General features: G+C 42.4%; 2 protein-coding genes across 5 annotated transcripts; both read right to left on the minus strand.

Annotated features, from left to right (window-relative positions):
* Nucleotides 1-101: 101 nt before the first annotated feature.
* On the minus strand, nucleotides 102-15915 carry dgcr2 (DiGeorge syndrome critical region gene 2). 4 transcript variants are annotated; one of them, XM_062412789.1, is made up of 11 exons: nucleotides 15487-15915; nucleotides 9190-9222; nucleotides 8092-8214; nucleotides 5591-5677; nucleotides 5291-5501; nucleotides 4155-4231; nucleotides 3865-4047; nucleotides 3562-3765; nucleotides 2900-3052; nucleotides 2519-2755; nucleotides 102-2427 (listed from the first exon to the last, which is right to left on the minus strand). In XM_062412789.1, the coding sequence occupies exons 1-11, from the start codon at nucleotides 15566-15568 to the stop codon at nucleotides 2198-2200; spliced, it is 1620 nt and encodes a 539-aa protein (XP_062268773.1). In that variant the 5' UTR covers nucleotides 15569-15915; the 3' UTR covers nucleotides 102-2197. The 4 variants fall into 4 exon arrangements, with proteins under 4 accessions (XP_062268773.1, XP_062268772.1, XP_062268775.1 ...); XM_062412788.1 differs by having other exon boundaries at nucleotides 5291-5519; XM_062412791.1 differs by lacking the exon at nucleotides 9190-9222.
* Nucleotides 15916-17364: 1449 nt separating this feature from the next.
* ess2 (ess-2 splicing factor homolog) lies at nucleotides 17365-21521 on the minus strand. The gene is made up of 10 exons (XM_062412792.1): nucleotides 21164-21521; nucleotides 20230-20398; nucleotides 19969-20052; nucleotides 19707-19876; nucleotides 19282-19399; nucleotides 19052-19185; nucleotides 18829-18931; nucleotides 18618-18727; nucleotides 18386-18501; nucleotides 17365-18231 (listed from the first exon to the last, which is right to left on the minus strand). The coding sequence occupies exons 1-10, from the start codon at nucleotides 21308-21310 to the stop codon at nucleotides 17961-17963; spliced, it is 1422 nt and encodes a 473-aa protein (XP_062268776.1). The 5' UTR covers nucleotides 21311-21521; the 3' UTR covers nucleotides 17365-17960.
* Nucleotides 21522-22530: the final 1009 nt, after the last annotated feature.

The raw sequence follows: 22530 nt of genomic DNA on the forward strand, positions 1-22530 counted from the left end.
TCACTCAAAGGACTCACAGAGCAGCTAAATGTCGTGATCGATGAGGTGCGACAGACAGAGCGGTGTGTGTGTGTTCAAACCCACTGACGCATGAGACGTCCTTCATGGTGCAATTTATTTGGCATTTGATTAGATGTACATCTACCTCAGAAAAAAAAGAAATAAAAACACAGGCCCCTCCCACCTCCCCTCTGCAAATGAAGCATTTTTGTAAAATTTAAAAGGCTAAAGAAATAAAAGACAGTAGCGATTTATCATATTTTACATAAAACATTTCAAAATCCAATAAAGTTAGCTCTACACAGGATCTACAGTGTAAATGCTGCTGTTCGGGTCCTGGACGCACACAGAGAAATTTGAACTAAATGCAGGAAGGTTTTGAACCGACTGTACAGGACACACACACTTGCTGAGCTAAAAGTATATCCATCCAAAATGATTTAAATAATAATAAATCTAAAATAAAACATCTCTCAGCATGCCAGAGGATTAAAAACATGCACCGCAGCGCAGAAACATTTCAACCAAACAAGCGTTGATGAGAAAATCAAAGAGATCCAGAGCAGTGCTCCACCTCGTTTACGCACATGCATGTTACGGACCCGACAATTCAGGAGATCTGGTTTGATGGAGAATCCACTGTGGAGGGGGGGGATAGCGCAAAAGAACAAAACAATATTTCATAAAGAACATCGAAACATGACAGATGTTGCACAGTCATTCGTTCACAACTGTTTTGGTAAATGTCCGATCAAAAGTTGGATGCTGGTGGTCGTGGCTCGTCTGATCAAATCATCCTCGGGGGGAGTCAAACGATTGTCGTGGTAACCGGGGATTATCAAGTTTTTCACACTTTTCCTTTATAACAATTTTTTTTTTTGTTATTTTGCTGCAAACCAACTGAGAAACAAGAACAGACCCATCAACACCGAAACAGAAACGATTCACATCTACAGTCAGTGACGTCAGTAGCTGAAAAACAAGCTTGATAACAGATGTACTGAGAGATCTCACACACACACACACACACACTCACACGTATACATACACACACACACAGTCAGCATCCAAATGGGACAACTTACAAATCATCTTTCCAAATAGAATAAAAAAAATTTAATCGAGGGATGAGCTTTCGTTACTGAACATGGTTCGATTACACAACTACCCTGTGAAGAGTTGACAAAGTAACAACACTGCGTAATTCAACGACTTTACGATCATAATTTGTTATTTCAAATAAACTTGTTCGCCTCAAATTTAACTGATCATCACTTATCTGCACACTTGAAAAGCGCCACCGCGACCGTCCCACAATAAATCAATCAGGGTTACAACCGGCAGTCATAAATAATCATCAAAGAGAAACACAAGTTCAGTATTTATCGGTTCCTACAACATTCGCTGATACAGAACACGTCGTGTCAGCTGAGAAGAAAACCTTACAGGAGGAAACTAATCGTACCTTCTTCTGGAGGTTAAACCTCGTCACTACAAAACATCTCTCGCTGCAAATATGAGCTACAAACCTGGAAGACGGCTTCATGTACCAGACTCATAAGAAAGTGTAAGGTCAGAAGCTTTGGACGAGCGAGTAGAAATGTCATGCTGCGACAGACGGGTTCTGATGGGATCAGGATTTTGCAGATGTTTAAATCACGCAAACAGAAAAAGCACGAGGAACAAAAAGCTGGCTTCATCGTCCGTCTGTCATTGTTTCCCTGTCTTGTGCTGGACTAAAACACTAAGTATTACAAATCTGACTGGCACAGACCTGAGGGGGGGGGGGGGTATTTACATCAGGGCGTCTAGGTCAACTGAGATGTTTTCAAAAAGCTTTGCTCTGTCAACGTGGAGCTGTCTCAGATTGAACACATTGCTTTTCTTCTCTGCACAGAGACAGTTCTCTCTCTGCTGCCTCGGTTGCTGGTGGGAAAAAAAAAAACTAAAAACAAAGTCAGAAGTCCAACTGCGAAATTTTCAGAATCAGGAAATCGACCCCGTGACCTTGAAGAGACCAGGCTGCTCCAGCTCCTGATTCGTCTGTACAAATAATAACGCTCCTCTCGGCCGTCAGCGTTTTACATGAATGACACAACAACGTGCTGTGTCCTCTCCTGTGTGCGGGACGTCCTCACGACCTTCCTCCACCAGCAGGTAATGTCCGGGTGCAGCTTCCTGCCCCCCCTCCACGGTCCTATACCACGGTGCTGAGGGAGGTGCAGTCTGCAGGCATGGGGGCGGGGGCGTGGCCATCTGTCGGCGTGTCAGGCCCCACCAGGAGGGTGCTGCTATCTATGGAGTCCTCCCTCTCCTGAGTGGCCGGCGCCGAGCCCGGCATGGGGCAGGACGTGTTGGGAATATCCGCCTGCAGGCCGTCCACCATGTTGTTCATCTGGCTCGGCACCATGGACACCCTGCTGTGACCTGAAAGAAACGACATGGGGAGGAAATGAGAACTCTCTCTCTGAACACGGCGAGAAACATGAATAGTGAGACGAGGATGTGCCGGGCGTACCGAGGTCCACGTAGAGGAGGCTGTCCGGGTTGATGGAGGCCTCGTACGGGGGAGGGGGGTCGTCCGGGTGCTGGATGTCGGGGTACTTGTAGGCTGCGTACGGGGGCGGAGGCTCCTGGAAATGAAAGGCTCCTCCCTCTCCATCATCAGACAGATGCAGGGGAGTGAGGCCGGTGCCGAAGGCGTCCGGGCCGTAGTCAAAGCCGGGGACTCGTCTTCCAAGGTTAAAGTGGTGCACTGACAAGAACAAACAACAGACAGAGACAGACGGTCATCAGCTGCACTAAAATCATCTAAAACTAAATGGAATGAGTGAGCCTCAATGCAAAAGGTCATTCTTATCGAGAGGTGTGTGTGTGCTTGACATAGACTGATGCTCACAGTTTCCTCCAATCAGAGTCTCGATGCGTTCGCGCCGTCGCTGTCGGAGTCGGTGCACCATGAAGAGCAGCAGGGACAGGATGAGGAAGGACGAGATGCAGCTGACGATCAGCCTCATTCCACTGGCCATCGAGTCGAAGAGACTGTTTCCTTCTGAAGGTGAACGCGAGAGGAATAAACAGGCCAGATGAGATTATTATCGTAACCCTGAGCTTAATAACTGTTTCAATTTCTCTCATTGTTAATGTATGAATAGCAGAAATCAGTCTGAACACTCAATGTGTGTCCTAGAGTCCACAAATCAAAGCTATTACTAGACAGTAGATTCCATTAATCTTCATTATTCTTGTAAAATTATTCAATTTAGTCCATTTTGGCAATGCAGCCATGTGGTATGCACCCTAAACCCCTTTTGTTTATTGAGTCACACCCATTAAATTATATTCAACATGATGCTGTAGAATTTGAGTCATAGTTGCAGTAAATTAATTATAGTAGATTTGTGTGGAGCTCCATCTTGTGGGACCATGAGCCCTGAAGGTGACATTAAACTATTTTCATGGATTCTTTTTCAACCACAACCAGTGACTAAACTCATGAGACCACGTCCTGCCTGTGTGAGCCAGCACCGGTCAGTGAGAGGCATGAGGAGAGGGCAGTACCTGGGTCCAGGCAGGTGAACTTGCAGCACTCTTTAGGATCCTTGCGGAAGTGCTGGCAGCCCTGCGGCCGCTCGCACAGCGCGGCCACGCACATCTCCGGCTCGCCGTCGTGACACGTGCAGCTCAGACACGGGTCGTCCCCCTTGGGGGTGAAGTAGTAGCCCTCGTTTACGACATTCTCTTTTATATCCACACACGTTTGCCCTGTCAGGGGAAAATAACATGAAGACAAATTAAAAAACCACGTCACAAAAGATGATGAATTTGACCCATCCGGCCGGAAAAGAAGTCATGAGCACATACTCCTCTTGCAGAGGAAGGGGAACTTCTTGTAGCAGTTCTCGGCGTGCCAGCTGTGAAGGCCTCGTTCATTCATGCTTTTGATCTGAAAGCGCTGGAGCTGAGCACAGAAGACGTTTTCCTGGGTGGGAGACGCCTCCCCGAAACTGGTGAGACCCTCGGGTGGAAGAAACACCTGCATCGATCCTGTTGAGACAAAACACCAGACATTTTAAAACATTACCAACACTAAAGTCAAGAATCAGAAATGAACTTATCTTATTCTGACAAGGCTCCAAAAATGTTGTCTATACCTTTGTAAGCTACCTCCCAGCGGCCCTCCAGGGAGTGGTTCTGATTGGTGATCACATACTGGTAGCCCACCCAAAACCTTGAAGACAAACAAAAAGAGTTACCACATTGTTTAACTTTACATTGTCAAATGGTTTATTATAGGGTTTGTGCACATGACAGTCTGAAGTGATTAAATTGCAACGACTGGCCACTAGGTGGCCTACTAACAAAACAGAGCACTATCACTGACATAAGTACAAGTGAAACTTTTAATCTCAAAATACAGAGTTTCTGACACCAGAGAGTTAAAGTGGAAATGTTGTGGCAGCTTGTCATCGAGTAAAGAGAGACCAAGTGAAAGAAAGAGGAGAGTGCAGCTGTTGAACAGAGCCGAGCACATACGCAGATATCACAGAAACTGAAGAGCTTGTGGACACTTGACAGAATCATGAAAAAACCATTTCTGTTTAATACAATGTATCTAAATAGCACTTTTCTGGTCTTCCCTGCCACTCAAAGCTCTTTACAGTACAAGTCCCATTCACACAGCACTTGTATAGGCAGCACCTTTTCTATCGTACACATTTCATGAACGACTTCCTCTACCAAAGCCAAACATATCACATCTGATTATCTGGTAAAATAAATATATGAGGTAGATCACAGTCAACTGTAAAGTATCCAGAAAATCCAGCTTCTTCTGGAATGTGTGGAAGTCTTAGGGGAGTTTTCACAACCTCTACGTTGGTTGAATCAGACTCTGTTTTGTTTTCGCCCTCAGTGTGATTTGTTTGGGCAAGTATGAACAAAGTGTTCCCACTCCGGTCACACCAGGATCCTTTAGAGGACATGCTCTCAGCCTGGCTGTGCGTAAACTCTGAGGTGGAAATGTGATGCCTTATCAATCTGAACCAACCACCAGATGAGCTCATTCACTCCTGTACAGATGTAGCCTGGTGCACTATGCATTGTGGGTTGTGATGGACCACACTAAACTGTAGCTGTTGCATGAAGTTAAAGACAGGAAGTACAGACACCTCGGAGCAATGAGGGGAAGTGCCTGTTCTGGTATGGTTTGTGGTGATGGATGTTGGTTTACAGACTCATCGGAGCAGCGCAAACTAAAAGGTGTGAAAAAAAGGAAACACAAACTCACTTGCACTGGTCTTTGCGCTCGCAGACTTTGTCGTCAAAGTCAACCTCGATCTTTAGGATGAACTGCAGCTCCTCGTTGGTCACAAACGTGGCCAGCGAGCCGTTGACCTTCTGACACGTGTCCACGGCCTGCCAGTAGTTCTCGTTCCGCAGGTACACTTTGTAACAGCTGGCGGTCTTCTCATAGTGGTGCCACCCGTTGGGGCATTTCTCTGTGGACCAGGGAGAACCTTAACCATTATTGTTAATATATAATGAACTTAAAATGTAAAAAAAGGGGAGATAAAAGTGAGATTCTTACTGTTGAAGCGCACAGGCTGCGCCACGCCAATGACGTCTTCCACCTGGTCAAGCCCGTTACCGAACCGGAACCTCTCCTCCTTCACAGCTGCAAGAGAATTACTTAAGGTCAACAAACGAGAACCAGTCATTTATTCAACTGGTCAGCTGAGGATTTTTTTCAGTGCAAATTAGTTTGTGTTGTGCAACCTGTAAAAAGCGTGCGATGAAATCAGAGCCTGTCCGACCTCTCCTGTGTTCAAAGCTTTTTCATTTGTCTGAGAGTCCGATACGTTAACAGATAAACTGCCGATTGTTTCTGCACCAGCTCCGACTAAATCTTGCTGGTGTTTGTTAAAAGTAATGAATATGTTCCAAGACTGCTTGGACAAATACTAGTTATCCTCTAAGTGCTTTTTCTTGCAACTTTATTCAGGTTCTAATTTTCCAAACCAAGCAAAAACAACGTATGTATTAAAAACAGTAATACCGTCAATCTGAGTGAAGTAGGGGTTTCCACAACTTCTCATTTCTCAAACTAGGACGTGACCTGAACTGAAAACCTAGCTGCGAAAATTCTGAGAATCTATATAAATCTAATTTCTAAAAAAGATATGGTGTCTAATGTGTTAAGTCTTCAGACACTCTGCATCAGGGGTTAACCAAACACTTCCTCTTGTTACCTTATACGGCTGTTGGTCCTGCTGTCAGCGTTACAGTTACTGGTCTTGTTTTCAATGTGGCTTCCTTTTCTTCAGCCTGCAATGTGTATTTACTGCCAGTTGCATATTTAATAACAGTTTCCTGGTTTAGTTCTGTAGTTTGTGTGTCGACACGGTGAGGTTGACCAGTTTGCTCTGGTATTTCTCTGTGTCTGGCTGGATTTAGTGTGAATGATTGCTGAACCTAATTATCCAACAAAGAGCTAATCCCAAGAAAGAGCATTGATTTCAATACATGCTGTTGATTTAGTAGGGACTGCTCACTGAGGCGAATGTAAAACCCTTTTTTTTTATTTTTTTTAATTCAACTTCTGTATTAAAGCACAAATATGCTGCACAGGCAGAAAGACGATTCTCAGCTGCAAGACCTTTCAACGAATAATAATCAGCAGCAGATACAGAATATACCATATCCGCATTAGGGCTAGAAAGGAAACAGAAGGACATTTCTGCTTCGGTGTTCAGTGCCGCTGGCGATGATTTATTTCCTGTTTAATAAATGAGGCCTGTGTGAAACGTCCCTCAGTGTACAGTGTTGTTGACAGGCCTACAGCATCTCAGACTCTGTGTGTACAGCTGTATGGGGGTCACATGCTGGACTCAATCCTTTTCAATAATTCCCATTATGCCGTCAGAGATCTGGGGATAAGGTCTCTGGGTTTAGGAGAAAACAATAGGATTCCGGTCAAAGGCTTAGCACTGCATTATCTATGCAGCGTCGAAGAGATCAACCGACTCTAAACGAAAACACTGACACATGTGCAGGCACTAAAAATTCCACTCTCCATCCCTCTGCCATCTGAGGCATGGCAGTCCACAGCAGCTAATCTTTGTGATTCACTGTGGTGGATTACAAAGACCTTTTTCCGACCTGCAGATTTAACACTAAGTCTGAACTACTTTGTAAAAGCAAACCAGCTGGACTGAGCTGTGTTTGGGGGTTTTATTACAAACACACATGAAAGTAACTGCAAAAGGCACAGATCTCCACCAAAGTCCCAAAAGATATCAGATCCCTAAAAACGTCGGATTTCTTATAAAGATCCGATCTCATTATGTTAAAGAAATATTCCTGAATCCGCCGCGTTGTCTGAGTTCTCCACTAAGTTTTAGCGTAATCCAACGAGCCAGACAGAAGGGGGTGAAAACAGGACCTCCTTGGCAGAGGTCCTGCAGTTCAGTCATGAATGCATTTGCATTCACACTGTAGGTTACTTATTTGGCTCATATTTGGTCGACAACATGCACAACGGATCACCTTCGAGAGGCGGTGGACTAGTGGCAGAAACTTGGACTATGGTCAGAAAAGGTCTCTGGTTCGACTCCACGGAGAAACAACAAAAAGACAAACCTGGATTGATCTGTCCAAAAATCCAAGAGGATTCTCTCTACCCTGTCTAGTGCCCCTGAGCAAGGCACCTTACTCCCCCAACATCTGCTCCCCGTGCGCCGTACATGGCTGCTCACTGCTCTGTGTGTCCTTCACCAGATGGGTTAAACGCAGAGGTTAAAATTTCCCTACCTGCATGGGTGTGCCTGTGCAGGTCTGTGCATGTGTTTGGGACAAATGAATAAATGTATCTTAATCTTTGACTACAGCTTGATTATATCCCAGTGCAATTTAAATTAATCTGGGTGAATCCTCACTCATATACACGTATATAGAGCAGCAAAGTTGTGATGCAATCATCCAAATGGGGAAAAAGTCCTGTGTGTTGCTTTTCTTTGCAGAAATCAATCATGGTGTGGGTGTTGGATAACACAGTGGGTGTAAAAGGGCTTAAAATCGAGCTCTACTCACGGGGACAGTCCATCTCGTCACTCTTGTCGTCGCATGCTGTCCAGCCGTCGCACTGCCAGGACATTGGGATACACTGCATCTTCCCACTGCGGCAGGCAAACTGCCCGGGGCCGCAGCGCTGCTCTGAAACACAACAAGAGGTTGAGTGGTCAAATCTGCGACTGAGGCATCTTTCAAACAGGAGAAAACAGTCTAACGTCCAGCAGAGGACAGAAAGAGGACATCTGAGCTTTCATGGCAGATTAAAAAACAAGAGATCTCAGATGATGGTGATGTGAAAATTTGGGGTATGGAAGAAATTAAGAGTTTGATGGTGACAAGGTGCAAATTAAGGGAATATGACTCTGAATGCTTCAGTGTACATTCTATATATAGAAATCAATATTTTGACAAAGCAATGAAGGATAAATATAGATAACTGTTAGAAATTAAAAGGGGATCCTGCCAATGAGGAAATTCCACACCAGTTGGTCACTGAATAGTTTTAAATTGGTTCAGACCCGCTGATCATTTCTGAGTAATTCAATATATAGAATAAAATGAGACCACAGAGAATAAAACATGACCTCTGTGAGTTAGTCTTTAAATAACCCTGCAGTAATGAGGGCAACTGGAAAGAGGCAGCTTCAGACCTACAGCAAAAACATACTTAACCACATGTACAGGCTTATTGTCTGTTTATATCCCTCAGGCAACATTTTGAGCTAAGTGGGTCTCCGTGTCCTATGAGACGAACGTAAGCAATTCCTCTGCATCAAAGCAAACTGTGTTAAACTTTATTCATGTGATTAACAAACCAGTCTCTTATCTATCACGGGAGGGGGAAATTATCTCATGTCTAAAGAGAGCAGTGTGAAAAACTATGATTACTACTTTAAAATCACAGTTCAGTTTTTCTAACACTTTATCCAGAAAAGATCAGCTGGAGTCAGAACTCAAGCAAAAACAAATCCAGATTTGAATTTCTTTTAGGGAAAACTTTTCATCTAAAAGAGCTTAAAGGACCAAAAAAAAGGGTAAAACTAAGAAGCTGCTGATATATTCAAACAAAAGACAGCTCAGACAGCAACTACACTAGAAGACACACAGCTTTCTTACCTGACAATAATCTTGCCAGAGCTAGCCGTGGACCTGAAACAAATAAAAACAATAGAGTGACTATTCTGTCAAGTGTCTTTAACTTTGAGGAAGTTTCAATTTCACTTCTCGCCAAAGCCAGTGTGATTTAAAAAGCAGACGATGCTCAACTTGTTTGTGCTGCTGTCTATGTTGACTATAAGGAAATCTATTATTTATACTGTCCACAACCCTGGTATTAGTGATTTCCCCTGGTGCTCCCCCAGCGGTGTGTACATGAGACCATCAGCTCTTGGATACAGGTGGTCATGTGGACCCACAGTGGAGCTGGACCACCCACTCACCTCGCAAATATGGCAACGCTATTTTTACTTAGGAAATAAAAGCAGCGTTGCACTATTTCAAGACTGTGACTATTGTTCCACCTGTGTACACAGCACCTGAGCCGACGGTAAACATAAAAGATTTACAATGAGCCCACAGAGCAGAGTCGAAACTTACTCTAAGCTTGAAGATAGTCGACCCGCTCTCTTTTTATACTCGAGCTTGATATTAGCTTTGGGAATGCACTGACAAACTCATTCTATTTCAAACCAGACGTCATTGAAAGTTTTCCCATTGTTACATTTACAGCCTTACCGATATGGATTTTTGGGGCCGTTGCTGATACCGACTTTCGAGAGTTAAAAAAAGTATAGTTCCATTATGCTCTTCCTGCAAAGTGCAGCCTCGCCAATAAACTGTTTTAACAATGTATCCGTCTTCTCACGGAGCCGATACACAAGAAGACGAGAGAACTGTTCAGACCTTCTGGGGAGAAATAGCATGAACCATAATTTCAAAAACACAAGATGTACTTTTTATGCCCTAGTACTACTACGAAAGTCACAGACCTCACGTTATCAAATTGTACTGACTTTATTTTGGTCATCTTCCTGTATGTAGACATATGAAATATGTTTTCACTCTAGTTATTCTGTCATTCTTAAGCCAATGCAAACATTATCTATAAACGATGAGGCGAAAACACTTAAAGTGAACCCATCCTTTGTCGCGGACCTTAACTGACATTGTCTCCACTCTGTCAAAAGGTGTTTGAAAAGCTCTCACACACAGCCGACGCCGCCCCGTCGTACTTAAGACTAAGTGGATTGAGACGCATTACAGACCTGTCTCAGTCTCCTGGGACGACAGCTGCCTGAATGTGTGTCAGGTTGACGGATACCATTAGAGACCACGTATCCCAAATGCATTAGAGAAGATTTGTTAGTGATTTAAATTATTCATATTTGGACAAAACAAATGTATGTTGACAAGAGGAGGTGAGGAGGCAGGATTCAAAGAGGTGCGCACGGCTGCCAGCTTACTTTTTTATATCAAGACTGGTTGCGTTGCTATTTTAGCACATTGGGAACTAACCAGCGAACAGAATCCAAATCTAACTGCTTACTGCGGCTTGGAAATGTGACTAACTCTTGTTGAGCCTCATCAACATGTGTTCATGACCAGAAAAACACTTCATCAGTATTCATGGATTCTGTGCTTGTCTGATATCTGCTGCTGCAGGAGAATCCACAAGCTCCTCTTCCCCTCTCTGTTTGGTGGTGATTTCATTGCACATATTAAATATTTAATGAGGTGATTAGTTCGTCTTTTTTTGGTTTTGAAGACCATTTGGCAAATGGTCGACATCATATATCAAAGATCACTGCTGAACACACTTACTATACACTATGAAGATGGACAACATGACTGTTCCCAATAAGTAAAGCCAAAGCATCTTGATTCCCCACCTGGTGGCCAGCTGAAGTGTAGGTCTTGAACTCTGCCTCCTCCGTGTTAGTGGATTTTTTTTAATTGGAGGAAGTGGGGATGCAACGTTCATCTTTATAAACACTTATGCACATGCCTGTGTATCACAGCATTATAAGCTAATGAATGTCAACAAGGCTGTTATGAATTTGAGATTTTAAATGAGGTTGAGAATAACGAAGAGGAAGCAGGATACAATTATTGTCCATTTCTCTCACAAGCCTTGGATTTTGTCATGTCGAGTGTACAAAGGAGTAAACGCTTGCTACTCTTTGAAAAGTGAGCCTCTGCAGCTCTTACATAATCAACAGAAAAATACCATAATGACTATGAAAGCGCTTTTACTCAGTCATACTGAAAAGCAAGGGTTATGGTGAACTGTCCTTGTGCACACGTTGTTTCATCTCCAGCCTTTAATGAATCACATCAGCTCTGAGGCTCACTGGTAAAAGCACTGAGTGGGCAAAGGCAATACATGGCCATTTCATTATACTAGCCCACATTTAAAACAAGTATTTCTCTCTGGTCTGTGTGGATAGAAACAGAGCAGATCCTTCAGATGAGCCAAGCTGTTAGGTTTGTAAAAGAAAAGTAGAAGAAAGCATGCTGGGCAACATCTTGAACTGGCCTGCAAGAAGATGAAAGTATATTTTAGTGTTTCCTGTTTTGCACTGAAAGCACTTTCATTTCCCAATAGAACTGGTGTTCCACCAAACGCTCTAAAATACAGAGCTTTACCACTGAGGTTCTCCATTTTAAAAGAGAAGCTAACAAGGGTTATTTGCAAATTAATTGACACATCTAGTGTGTTTCAGTGAGGTGGATCTTTACTGACCTATATCATAAAAAACCCAAATGTATCGTTGCCCTGAGTCTAATATTTCTGCACCGTGGAACTTTCTGTGTTCTCAACATGAACTTTTCCCTGCTCAACAATCAGTGGACAGCAGCAGGAGCAGAGCGTTGCAAAACATTTCAGATGTGAGGGGGAGAAAGTCTTGTTCTCGAGCCAGAGCTGTGTGGAAGGTCAGGGCCGTCTCGCAGCCGACGGCAGCAGGAAATAACTCATATGTCTTCATCTAACATGTCACTGCTAGTAGAGGTCAAGGGAACTAACAGAAGACAATTCAAAGATTCTAGATTTTATCTTACATTTTTTAAGATAATTAGCTATATAAAACATTAACCATTCTACTGTGGGTCACCTTGTCTGTATTCCAAACCAATGACCTACTTTATGATGCAAGCGTGTATAAAGGGCTCTTAACTGAGCCAATGGGCACATCTCTGCTGCTCTGAATCAATTATCTGCAGACAACCGCTTAATAAGTTGCCCTGAGCAAAACTATTGTTCCTGCTGGTTATCATTAAACTTGCATATCCCCAAGTTCATAAACTAGTCAGAATGCTCGCAAGAAAGACATTAGTTTCATACATGAACTTTACCAGAAACAGACAAATGACAAAGCGTATAGTAGACTGGTGAAAGGTTTTCTACATTTGGGTCATTGCAAGTTAATTGTCAAATGTGACTGTTGTTTTCATCAGCTGACTGGGTGTTGACAGATGACGCCTGCCAAAAGTTCAACCGCTGCCAACGTTTTCTGTGCAGAACAAATAGTGACAAATAAGCTGCCAGAGCAACATGGCCCCACACACAATAAACAAAGTTCAGCTGACTTGTTGCACACATTTATGGCCAAGTAAACACAAAGGGAAAGAGGGCAGTCTCAATAAGCAGCGCTATTACCGGACTCTGATAAGGTTGCCTGATTTGATGATGGTTTTATATATATATATATATATATATATATATATATTTATTATCTGATGTTGTCTGTCTTGTCCTTAAAATCTGCATTTAAAAGTAGGTCAGAAGCTTTGAATAGCTTCAGCTTCAGGTCGACGGTCCACCTGACACAGTGTCTTTGTATCATCAGAGTAAACTCAAGTAGCAGGATCCAATAAATGACACTATTTGCAAGAGTAACTGACCTTGTCTTTAAAAGGGGTTCTGATCATTATTTTGAAATAAAGAAATCATCATCTCCCCAAACAATTTGAATGATAATGTTGCCTGGCTGACTGGCAAGCATCTAAACCTGGTTGAACAAGACTGAAGGCTTCTTACAGATCTTTAAAAGCAATTTGGAAGAGTGACATCTAAGCCCACTGTCAAGAAAAGCTCAAATAAAACCTTAAACTTTGTGAGCAAGTCATCCTGCTTCAGTAACCTGCTGCGGAACCAGTGTGGAAACCAGGTAAGTCGGGCGCAGAGTGGATGCTAAACTGTCAGATTCAGACATTTTGTGAAATAAAAGGGAGACATCTTTCCTGCTCACACCGGCATAATTGTTTCCATTGGATTATGTGGCAAGAAACAGGATTATTCCGTTTCTGGATGTTCAACGGGAAGTGTGTACGTGATGTGCACCAGCATGCTCTGCAAAAACACACCCTTTCTCACAGAGAACCTGTGCAAGTAAACAGATAGCCTCCTGCTGAAGCCCTGGCATGAAGGCCACATCGCAACCCAAACAATAAGGAGGGATTTCACACGACGAAGAAACCCAGGCAACACACAACCACATATAACTGTCACAATAAAAACTATGGTCTTGAGATCCCTCTTGGAGATAAGAGGATGTAGACTTTGAAAAGATAAAGGACCATAGTTGACTTGGCTCTGTTATCGTACGCAAATGAACCACAATGAGCCTCATAATAAGAAGTTAGCATGTGCACAAAAACCACAACTCTACCCAAAAAGAAGCATGGAGTTTTGTTATTTGTAATGTGTGTTCTGGGCAGGAGGTTACACCTGCTTTCTGACCCAAATAACAATATCTTTTTCCAAAGGCTGAGCTGATAACAGTTCATAATCTATACAAGCGCTAGAATCCCAAGGCCAGGAAGAGATCACAACATGCACGAGCCAAGTGACCTGACGGTTCGGTTCATAAAACACTGGCATCTTGGACACACGTGCACTGAGTATTTCCTTATGAGGGTTTGTGTTAATGGTTTTCATAACCCATGTATTGTGTCTGAAGCAATTTGGACTTCTTATCCTATATTACGACCCAGAGCCTCTTCCTGGGAAGTCATGGCTGATGCATTAGTTTATCACTGTGATGGGTTTTAGCCGTGCAGCTGCAGGGTAGAGTGAATGAGAGCCAGGGTTAGTGATGCAGGAGGAAGAATCTCTCGCAGGCATTTCAAATTACAGATTCACGGCTGAGGCAGAGAGACGAAGGAGGGATGTTGTGGAGGGTAAATCAAATCCTTTCATTCAAAGGAGTGAGGACACCAATTAACCCAAGAAGACTTTGTTTAAGAAGAAGAAGAAGAAGTACCATCATACATGATTACCCTACATGGGGGTGTGAAGTGATGAAAGGGAAGGAGAAGTACAGTAGTCGATGGCGATCATGCCCCTCCAGTCGTCAAATAAATAGAAAAATGAATAATAAGAAGTGTCAACTAGTTAATTATTAAGAGGCTGATTGGGATTTTTCTGAGAATAAAGTTGCTGTGTGGACTGTGCATCAAGTCTTTTGTCGTTTCATGAGTCATGTTTTAATTGTGTTGTATCTGCAGCACGTTGCACCAGCGACCTGACATTTCATCCCAAGATGCGACACAATCATTCTCGATCCATCTACTTAGAAGTTACAAGAATTATGATCCAGAGCACCTTCATGGGAGGTCTCTGATAATGTTGCATTAGTGTGTCGTTTGTGTTTTGACTGTGCAGCTGCAGGAATCAGTGAATGCGAGTCAGGCTTAGTGGAGGAGGAAGAATCTCTGACATGCATTTAAAGGACAGATTCACGGCTGAAGCGGAGACTGAGCAGGGATGTTGTGGAGGGTAAACAAATCCTTTGACTAAAAGGATTTCTCACTAACCCACAAATAAACTGGACAAAGAAGAATTGATTGCACCGGTGACACGTGACTTTTCATCCTAAAATACAACACAATCACTCTTGATCTAGCAACTTAGGAGAATTGAGTGAATGCGAGTCAGGCTTAGTGGAGGAAGAACCTCTGACATGCATTTAAAAACGACAGATTCACGGCTGAAGCGGAGAGACTGACGAGGGATGTAAACAAATCCTTTGATTCACAGGAGTGAAGACAACAATCTCGAATAAGTTGAGAAAGGGTTGAAACCTGCATCTTGTTTTAAAAGAAGAAGCAATGGTGGGCGTGATTTTTCTGAGAATAAAGTGGCTGTGTGGACTGTGAATTGAAGTCATTGAGTGACTTGTGATTCTATGATTGCCAAATTGTGGTTTTATTTGACCTGCTCTTACTAAACCCCCCGCCTCTGTGCCAACGCACTGCCCGACAACAGCAGCATAGCGGCGGCACGAGCCAGCCACTGGAGCCCGTGGATTCCTCCAGCAGGCCGCTCCGCCCGAACCCCTCAACTGTAATCTGTTTATCCCTCTGTCCACAGCGGCAGCCCGCGCGGAGCAGGAGCGATATAGACGGGCTTACCTGTCCGTGGTGGGTCCGTTAACGTGAGGACGAAGAGGAGAGAGAAGAGGACGAAACTGCTGCTGTCAGCCTTCGGCAACATTTATCCTCCATTCATAGTAGCTCCTCTATCCAGAAATGGGGAAACATAGACCGAGGATCTGCACCGTCGTCGCCTCCTCCCACCTTCCTCCTCCGGAACTATTACGTTAGACGCTTCACGCTGCTTTCAGACATCGTCCTTTTTATGCGTTCGAGGCGGCGGCAAACGGAGGAAGAGGGCGTTCGTGGAGCATCGTGACGGAGACGGGTCGAGGCTTTTCCGGGGCCGAGGAGCTGACGTTAGCTTCGCTGGCGCCGCCGTTAACGTCGTCCTCCTTCGAACGCTGCTCTGTGCGGAGCGGCGCTGATCCAAGATGGCTGCGGCCTCCTCATCACAACAATCCCAAACATGCAGCACACAGGGGGCAGCTGGAGGAGCCGCCGGGGCGGAGTCAGCGGATTAGACCCGGAGAGACACACTATCACCAGTGTGTGTGTGTGTGTGTGTGTGTGTGTGTGTGTGTGTGTTTGATGCGTTCAACCCAAAATACTATCACAACTTCATTTAGTAAAAGTATTTGTTATTAAATTCATAATACAAGTTAAGGAAGCAAAACAAAAGAAGGCTTAAATTAAGGCTAAGGTTCTTAAAAAATAAAACAAATGGGCAAAATAAAGGAAACTAAAAAAGATTACAAAAAGTCTCAACTGAAAAAAATGAGAAAACAATAGAAAATTTAGAACAAAAATTAAAATTAAAATAATCCACATAGCTAAGCACAATTTAAATTGTGTATCTTGTTAATTTGAAATCACCTAAAAGCTTTTATACACAATCAGATACATATGCAGATTCACTAATATACAACTATTTAAGTGGCTGTACTTTGTAATCCCTCTGGAGACACTCAGAGCTGTTTGACCCAGGGGGATGCCGAAACCTGAAATTGTGTAACAAGTAGGACATTTTACAGTCCACTTTTCCATTCATAATGAAAACATATCTAATAACTTTAACAGCAGCTTTGGGGGAAAGTAAGTACAGCACAATTAACATAGTCGCTATATTTGGCTGTGCGCAATAGAATAAGGGTCTTTAATAGGTGCCTCACAGTAATATAAAGCTGCATTTTGCACACATCCACACTGCCTGATATATGTTGACTATGAGGTTCAAAAAACGAATTAAAAGTGGCATTAGAATGAACCAGAGAGAAATAAATGCTTAAATGAAATGTCTACCTTTCCCCACTAGCTTGTGACTCTTTATCTGGAAGTCTGCCTGAAAACAATTCCCACACAGTAATATGGAAATCTATTGTGCCTGCTGTGTACGAATATGCTTTGTAATGTAAGGTTCGGCTGCTGTGTCAATCCAAACAGTTCTCAGCCCAAATAACAATGTCTGGAGAAAACGCACTGAGGGGATTTTTTCCGCTCCTGTTTTGTCAGATGATGCCCAGTTAAACTCGAGACTGCTGAAGCTTCACATTTGCTTCCGCTGAGGTTTGAAACACATTTTCTCGCACGAGAGGAGAGTTTGTCCTCCACCTCTTGTGCTGGTGCTGCAGTAAGCATCAATGCCATACAGTGTAACTTGTTCTTTCAATATAAATATAGGCAGACAAGTAAAAAAATACAAACCTAGTCTCTTCTGCTTCTGTAACAAGAACCTTTTCTTACACATGGTAAACATGTATATTAAATATGAACTAGTACTAAAATCCTATACAAGGTTAATCTTAAGTAATGCACACACCTCAGTCTACATCAGTTTGCTTCACTTCTCTATAATGAAAACAGACAATGACCTCAGACTCCCTTGAGAGTGGTAAGAAGGAAATCAAGCATGTGTGATGACTTTCCCAACAGGCCAACCTCATTTTATTAAAAGATGGCCCTGAGGTACCCTGTAACCTCAGATATTTCAAAGAAACAGATTTGAGTACATGTTTGAATATTTCTTGATGTAGCTTCAATGCTGACAGGCATGAACACACCTTTACATTTGAAGGGAGACCCTAAAAGGCCATTGGCTACATGTATGAAGAACTGGGCCAAAGGCAATTGTGTAAATTGTGTTAAAATCCACATGAAATTCTCCCCCAAAAAATGAGGGGTTTAATTATATAAAATATCAGTTCAGGATGTGCTGTTCGTAAGTGGCAGAAATTGAAACAAGAAACTTTATATTTGAGACCAAAACAAAATATAATATAACAAACAAATAATACCATAGAATTTGGAAAACATATTTCCCTGGGATCTACAGCAACCCATCGGTGCAAACATGAGACAAATAAATCCTTAGAAATACATCAGTCCACCGTACATTTTATTTATCAAGCCATCCAGTCGAAAGATGTGCTTTTAAATCACAGAAAAAATGGGTGTGGATAGTTTCTTATAAACTTTTCCACAATACAACGTCTTATCAGAGAAGCTTCTCCTCTTTAGAAAAAGTCGGCGGCTTTCCGTCTCTTGGGAAGCTGCAGCAGATTGTCTGTGAGTGATGCAACGTCCTGAGAGCCTGGTGTCTTGTTTTTGTCTGGTGTTGGCGTTCCTGATGGGGTTAGACAACCAAAGGGAGAAACAGGGGCTCTGTGTGAGGGAGATGGGGTGTAGCTTGCTCTCAGCGCTTTGTCCGTGTTTTTGCTAGACGTCAGATTGACGAGCCGCTGCAGAGCGGGGGTGAGGGCTGGGCTCAGACCTTTAGGTGTCAGACTGCAACACAAAGGTGATCAGTTAGTTCATGACAATAGTAACTTCTTAATAACTACACTAACACACGCTGTAAAAGACTTAGTTGACAGATGGAGCTGGGCGTTTTTACCTGTAGTAGATCAAATCAAGAGTGAAAAATGATGAAAGTTTTTACCTTGCAAGGTTCTCTGTGACTTTTCGAAATGCCTCCTTTTTCTTTGCACGGTTTTTAGCAGCAGCTTCATTTGCCATCTTTATACCCAGCCTCTCTCGCCGCCCAGGCTCTGGAATCTACGGAGACAACATTAAAAAGGATTAAAAAACAACACAACAACATTTTTATGTAAAGATATGGTGGAGTAATGGCATCCTGGGCCCAAAAATCCAAACTTCTGAATGCTCAGTACCTTAAATGACGGACCGTGATTCCTCTCAACATATGGTGTGTCAGACCCATCCAGACGAAAGGGTGTACTCTCGATCTCACCCCATGTCATCAGAGGTGAGTCACATACACCTGAAAAGAAATGGACAGAACAACAAAACGTTGGCAGAGCTCTCGAATCATTTATTGCTACTTTTGGTTCCAGGTGGAGAAGGATTAGAAGAAGCACTTACCAGGTGCAGGGGAAGGCGTTCTCTCAAAACCATATCCGTTCACATTTGGGGAGTCATGTGGGATGAGCTCTTTCCCATCAGGGCCAACTTTACCTTGTTTGAACTGGACAAAGGGACATGACATATGAATCTGCATCTTTCAGGAATTATACTGAGGTGTATAACCCCAATACAACATCATCCCTTATTTCTTGGTTTCATGAACCATAACCCCAAATCTTACCTGTGCATTCAGAGCCGCGGCCTGTTGAATCTGGCTTTTGTTGAGAGCTTTGCTGAAGGGGTCTACGACAAAACGCGTGTTCTTGTGAATTACCTCCCGTGGTTTTTTAAACAAAGCATCGTCATCTTTAACACCTGAATTGGAAAATGCGAAAATCACATTATATTTATTGTTTTCACACTGAAATGTTGTCATCAACTTTTGACATTTATGTTTTTAAAATATCTTACCCTCTGGATAATACATCAAGGCATTCTTTGCTTTGTACTCCCATGTTTCGAGTCCAGCTTTGACACATTCCAGTGCGGCTTTCTCCATAGATGGTAAAGCAAGGTTCTCGTCGTGGCGCTGAAACACACGATTGTTTATTATATGTTTTCACTGTAGTCAGTCAGCAATCAACTGCCTCTATAAACTACTGCCATGTAACCCTTAGAACTATTAGACTTAATACTTTTCAAAGCCCCATTTCAAGCCCTTAGTTGGTGATTGTTTGATACCCAACACAAAAATTATTCATGTAATAAGCTATTCAGTAAAAAGTACTGCAACTAACAATTTCACAAAATTCTAACTTCACAAAAAATATGTGTGATCAGAACCCCTGTTTTTCATTTTGCTTTGAATTTAAGTAAAGTAATCTGCACATGTGTACCTGTTTGTATTCAGCCTCAGCCTCATATAACCAGGAATGCTTCACTTTCTCCTTGTCTTTAGCCAGATCCATTATCTGCTCAAACGATTCATTATCCTCACTGGTATTTTTAGCCAGGAATCGATCCAGGGGGGGAAGCTCTTTTTCTTCCTTGTAATCATCTCTGCCTTCTGTAAATAAAACATTGAGAGAAGTACAGTTAGACTACTAGTAAACTTCTGTATCTCAATTTGTTTCATTTAACAAAAATATTAACACTCACCTCCATCTAATCCTTTACCGCTACGAATGGAGGAGGGAGACGCCGCGTAGCCCTCTGGTGTCTCAAAGCTGGCTGGAGTCACATCTGGCACACAAAATAAACACAGTTGAAAAGCACATTCATGACAAAATCTGGTATAGTGTAAAAAGCTTGTAAAATCAACTATTTAAAAGTTGCAACAAGAATACAAAAGCTATTCTTTCTTTCTGTGATTAAAAAAAAACAACAAGAAAAACATGGCAATTACATCACAATACTCACAAGGTGCAGAAGATCGTGGTGTAGATTTGGTCACGGATGATCCATATCGGATGGATATCTCCCTCATTCTTGCCAGGTCTCCACATTCCTCCGCGTGCAGATAGTCCTTCTGCGCTTGCAATTTGGTCACATCGGGGAAGAAGTCCCTCTGGATGATCTTCTCCAAGTTCTTATCAAATCAAACAGGTAAGAGGATCATAACATGCTCTTTTGCACTCGAGAACAAGAAACAAATTATATACGCGACCACTTTTCGAGTCTCACTTTTACCCAATCCTACATATTTACTTGAGTTGCTAGTTTCTAACAACAAACCAAGATGGTAGGGCTGCTACAGTCATTTTAATCATCGAGTTATCTGCTGATTAATCAAATTATTCAGTCAATGAAAAGTCAAGAAACAGACATAAATGTACCTGGCCCCCAACAAATCATCAAAATATTGACAGTTGAAATCTGAATGTTATTTGACTCCTAATAACTCAATACGTATGGGAGGCTATTACCTGAGGACCAGTGGCCTATTTTATAATCAAATTATTACTAGAGTATCGATATTGTTGCTTAATATCTCTGTCATTTTATTAAATTATCTATTTCACACAGTCTCACGTCCCCATGAATATCATGACTGGACAAAACTCGTAATTCCACGATTGTCAAACTAGATCTTACCTGAGTCGAACCTCCAACAGACCAACTGACATGTTTCTACAATTTCAACTGTTCCTTGAAGAAAAGCACTAAAGAGACGCTACATACAAAACGTAATCCTTTGTGACAAAAAAGACACACAAAGTTCAACACAAAGTTTGTTATGTAATGTCCGTTTCAAGTCTGTGTTTAACCTCGCTCACACCGTTGTTTTGTCTGGTTACTCCAGTTCAACACCGCCCCCCCCCCCCCCACACACGGCTGTCTGTCCTCTCCTCACCTCGATGTACTGGTCTTCGTCAAGGACCTTCCTGTGCGGCCTCCCCGTGTCTTTATTATCTGGCTGCTGCCGGATGGCCATGGTGGTCACCGCCGCGGGGACAAGAGTCCCGCACAGGGCTCTCCTGACGCTGGCGCTGCCCTCCATCGTGGAGCCCGACGAGCCTCGCAGGCTAACAGCTAGCGGAGAAGCGTTCGCCGACAAACAGCGAGCGGACGGAGACGCGAGGCGGCTTCTCAACCTCACAAACGCCGCGGACAAACGTGAAGGGACACAGTGGAAGGTCCTACGCTGTAGAAAGCTGTGAACAACTGCGAATCGTTAGCTACGTATTATTAGCATAGATCATTAGCCACAACACAGAGACAGCGTCCGACCGACGTAGTTCCGTACTGCGCGATGTGACGTCACCGGAAGTTTACCCTAAGGATATTTACGGTCGCTTTTATTATTATTGAATGAAATATATATTTTTTTTATTGTTTAAATTCAATTATATTTAATTCTAGTTATTATTTCCACTTCTCATTCTTAGTTCTCTACAGTTTCAACCGCTTTTTGACTTGTTCCTTAATTTGATCTTGGACGTTGTGAAAGCTGACAATGGATAAATCCCACGCATTAAATCAAATGTCTATTATAACTTTGATTGTAACTTAGATAGGAGACAATATGTTCCACGTTCTTTGTAAATAACATTTGTTTGTACAACATATAACAATGTTCTAAGAAGGATCTTTTTATTTGACTGAAGAATGTATTTTCAAGATCATATTAATGACATATATTCTATTGAATTTAAAATCTCCCTGATAGCATTCCTCATTTGAACGACAAAGCAATAACCAAGGCTACTTATCCTTACTGATCACCATTATCTAATATGCAATATAGGTATATTTTGCAGGATAGACTCTTCAAACAAATGGCTTCAATCTATTTCTCTCCAAAACATGAACCTAACATTAAAACTGATAAAGTGAAATATTTAAATTGTATTATACATTTCATGATGTATTGTGTATCAAGGTTTGGGGGAAAAAAAGATTCTATCAACTCTTTCAAAAGAACTTTATTTTTTATCAAGGGCACTTTTTTCACAGCTGTTGCAAGTTAAAACAATTTATTTACAAACTTAACACTTATCTTTCAGGATTCCAAAGATGTATGTGCTGCCAGTGCTTATATCATTCATTCAACCGACCATCTTCATGTAAAGGCTACAAACTGCCAAGGCTAAAGTCACATAATTAGTCACAAAAAACTTTTCTCTGGTGGAAAACATTATTTTTTCTGGCTGTTTGTGAACTGATTACAATATAATTTATTCCCTCAACCACTGACACACATACATACAAATATAACTC

This window comes from Platichthys flesus, chromosome 19 (assembly GCF_949316205.1).
Source record: "Platichthys flesus chromosome 19, fPlaFle2.1, whole genome shotgun sequence".
Taxonomy (NCBI): Eukaryota; Metazoa; Chordata; class Actinopteri; order Pleuronectiformes; family Pleuronectidae; genus Platichthys; species Platichthys flesus.

Coding starts and splice junctions, on each gene's coding strand:
- dgcr2 (XM_062412788.1), bottom strand. CDS start 15,568: ATGTTGCCGAAGGCTGACAGCAGCAGTTTCGTCCTCTTCTCTCTCCTC. Junction 3,766..3,864: donor CCCCTTCCTCTGCAAGAGGA/GTATGTGCTCAT, acceptor TTCCCCTGACAG/GGCAAACGTGTGTGGATATA. Junction 3,053..3,561: donor GTTCACCTGCCTGGACCCAG/GTACTGCCCTCT, acceptor GTTCACCTTCAG/AAGGAAACAGTCTCTTCGAC.
- ess2 (XM_062412792.1), bottom strand. CDS start 21,310: ATGGAGGGCAGCGCCAGCGTCAGGAGAGCCCTGTGCGGGACTCTTGTC. Junction 18,932..19,051: donor CCGCGGCTCTGAATGCACAG/GTAAGATTTGGG, acceptor CCCTTTGTCCAG/TTCAAACAAGGTAAAGTTGG. Junction 18,502..18,617: donor ATCACGGTCCGTCATTTAAG/GTACTGAGCATT, acceptor TTGTCTCCGTAG/ATTCCAGAGCCTGGGCGGCG.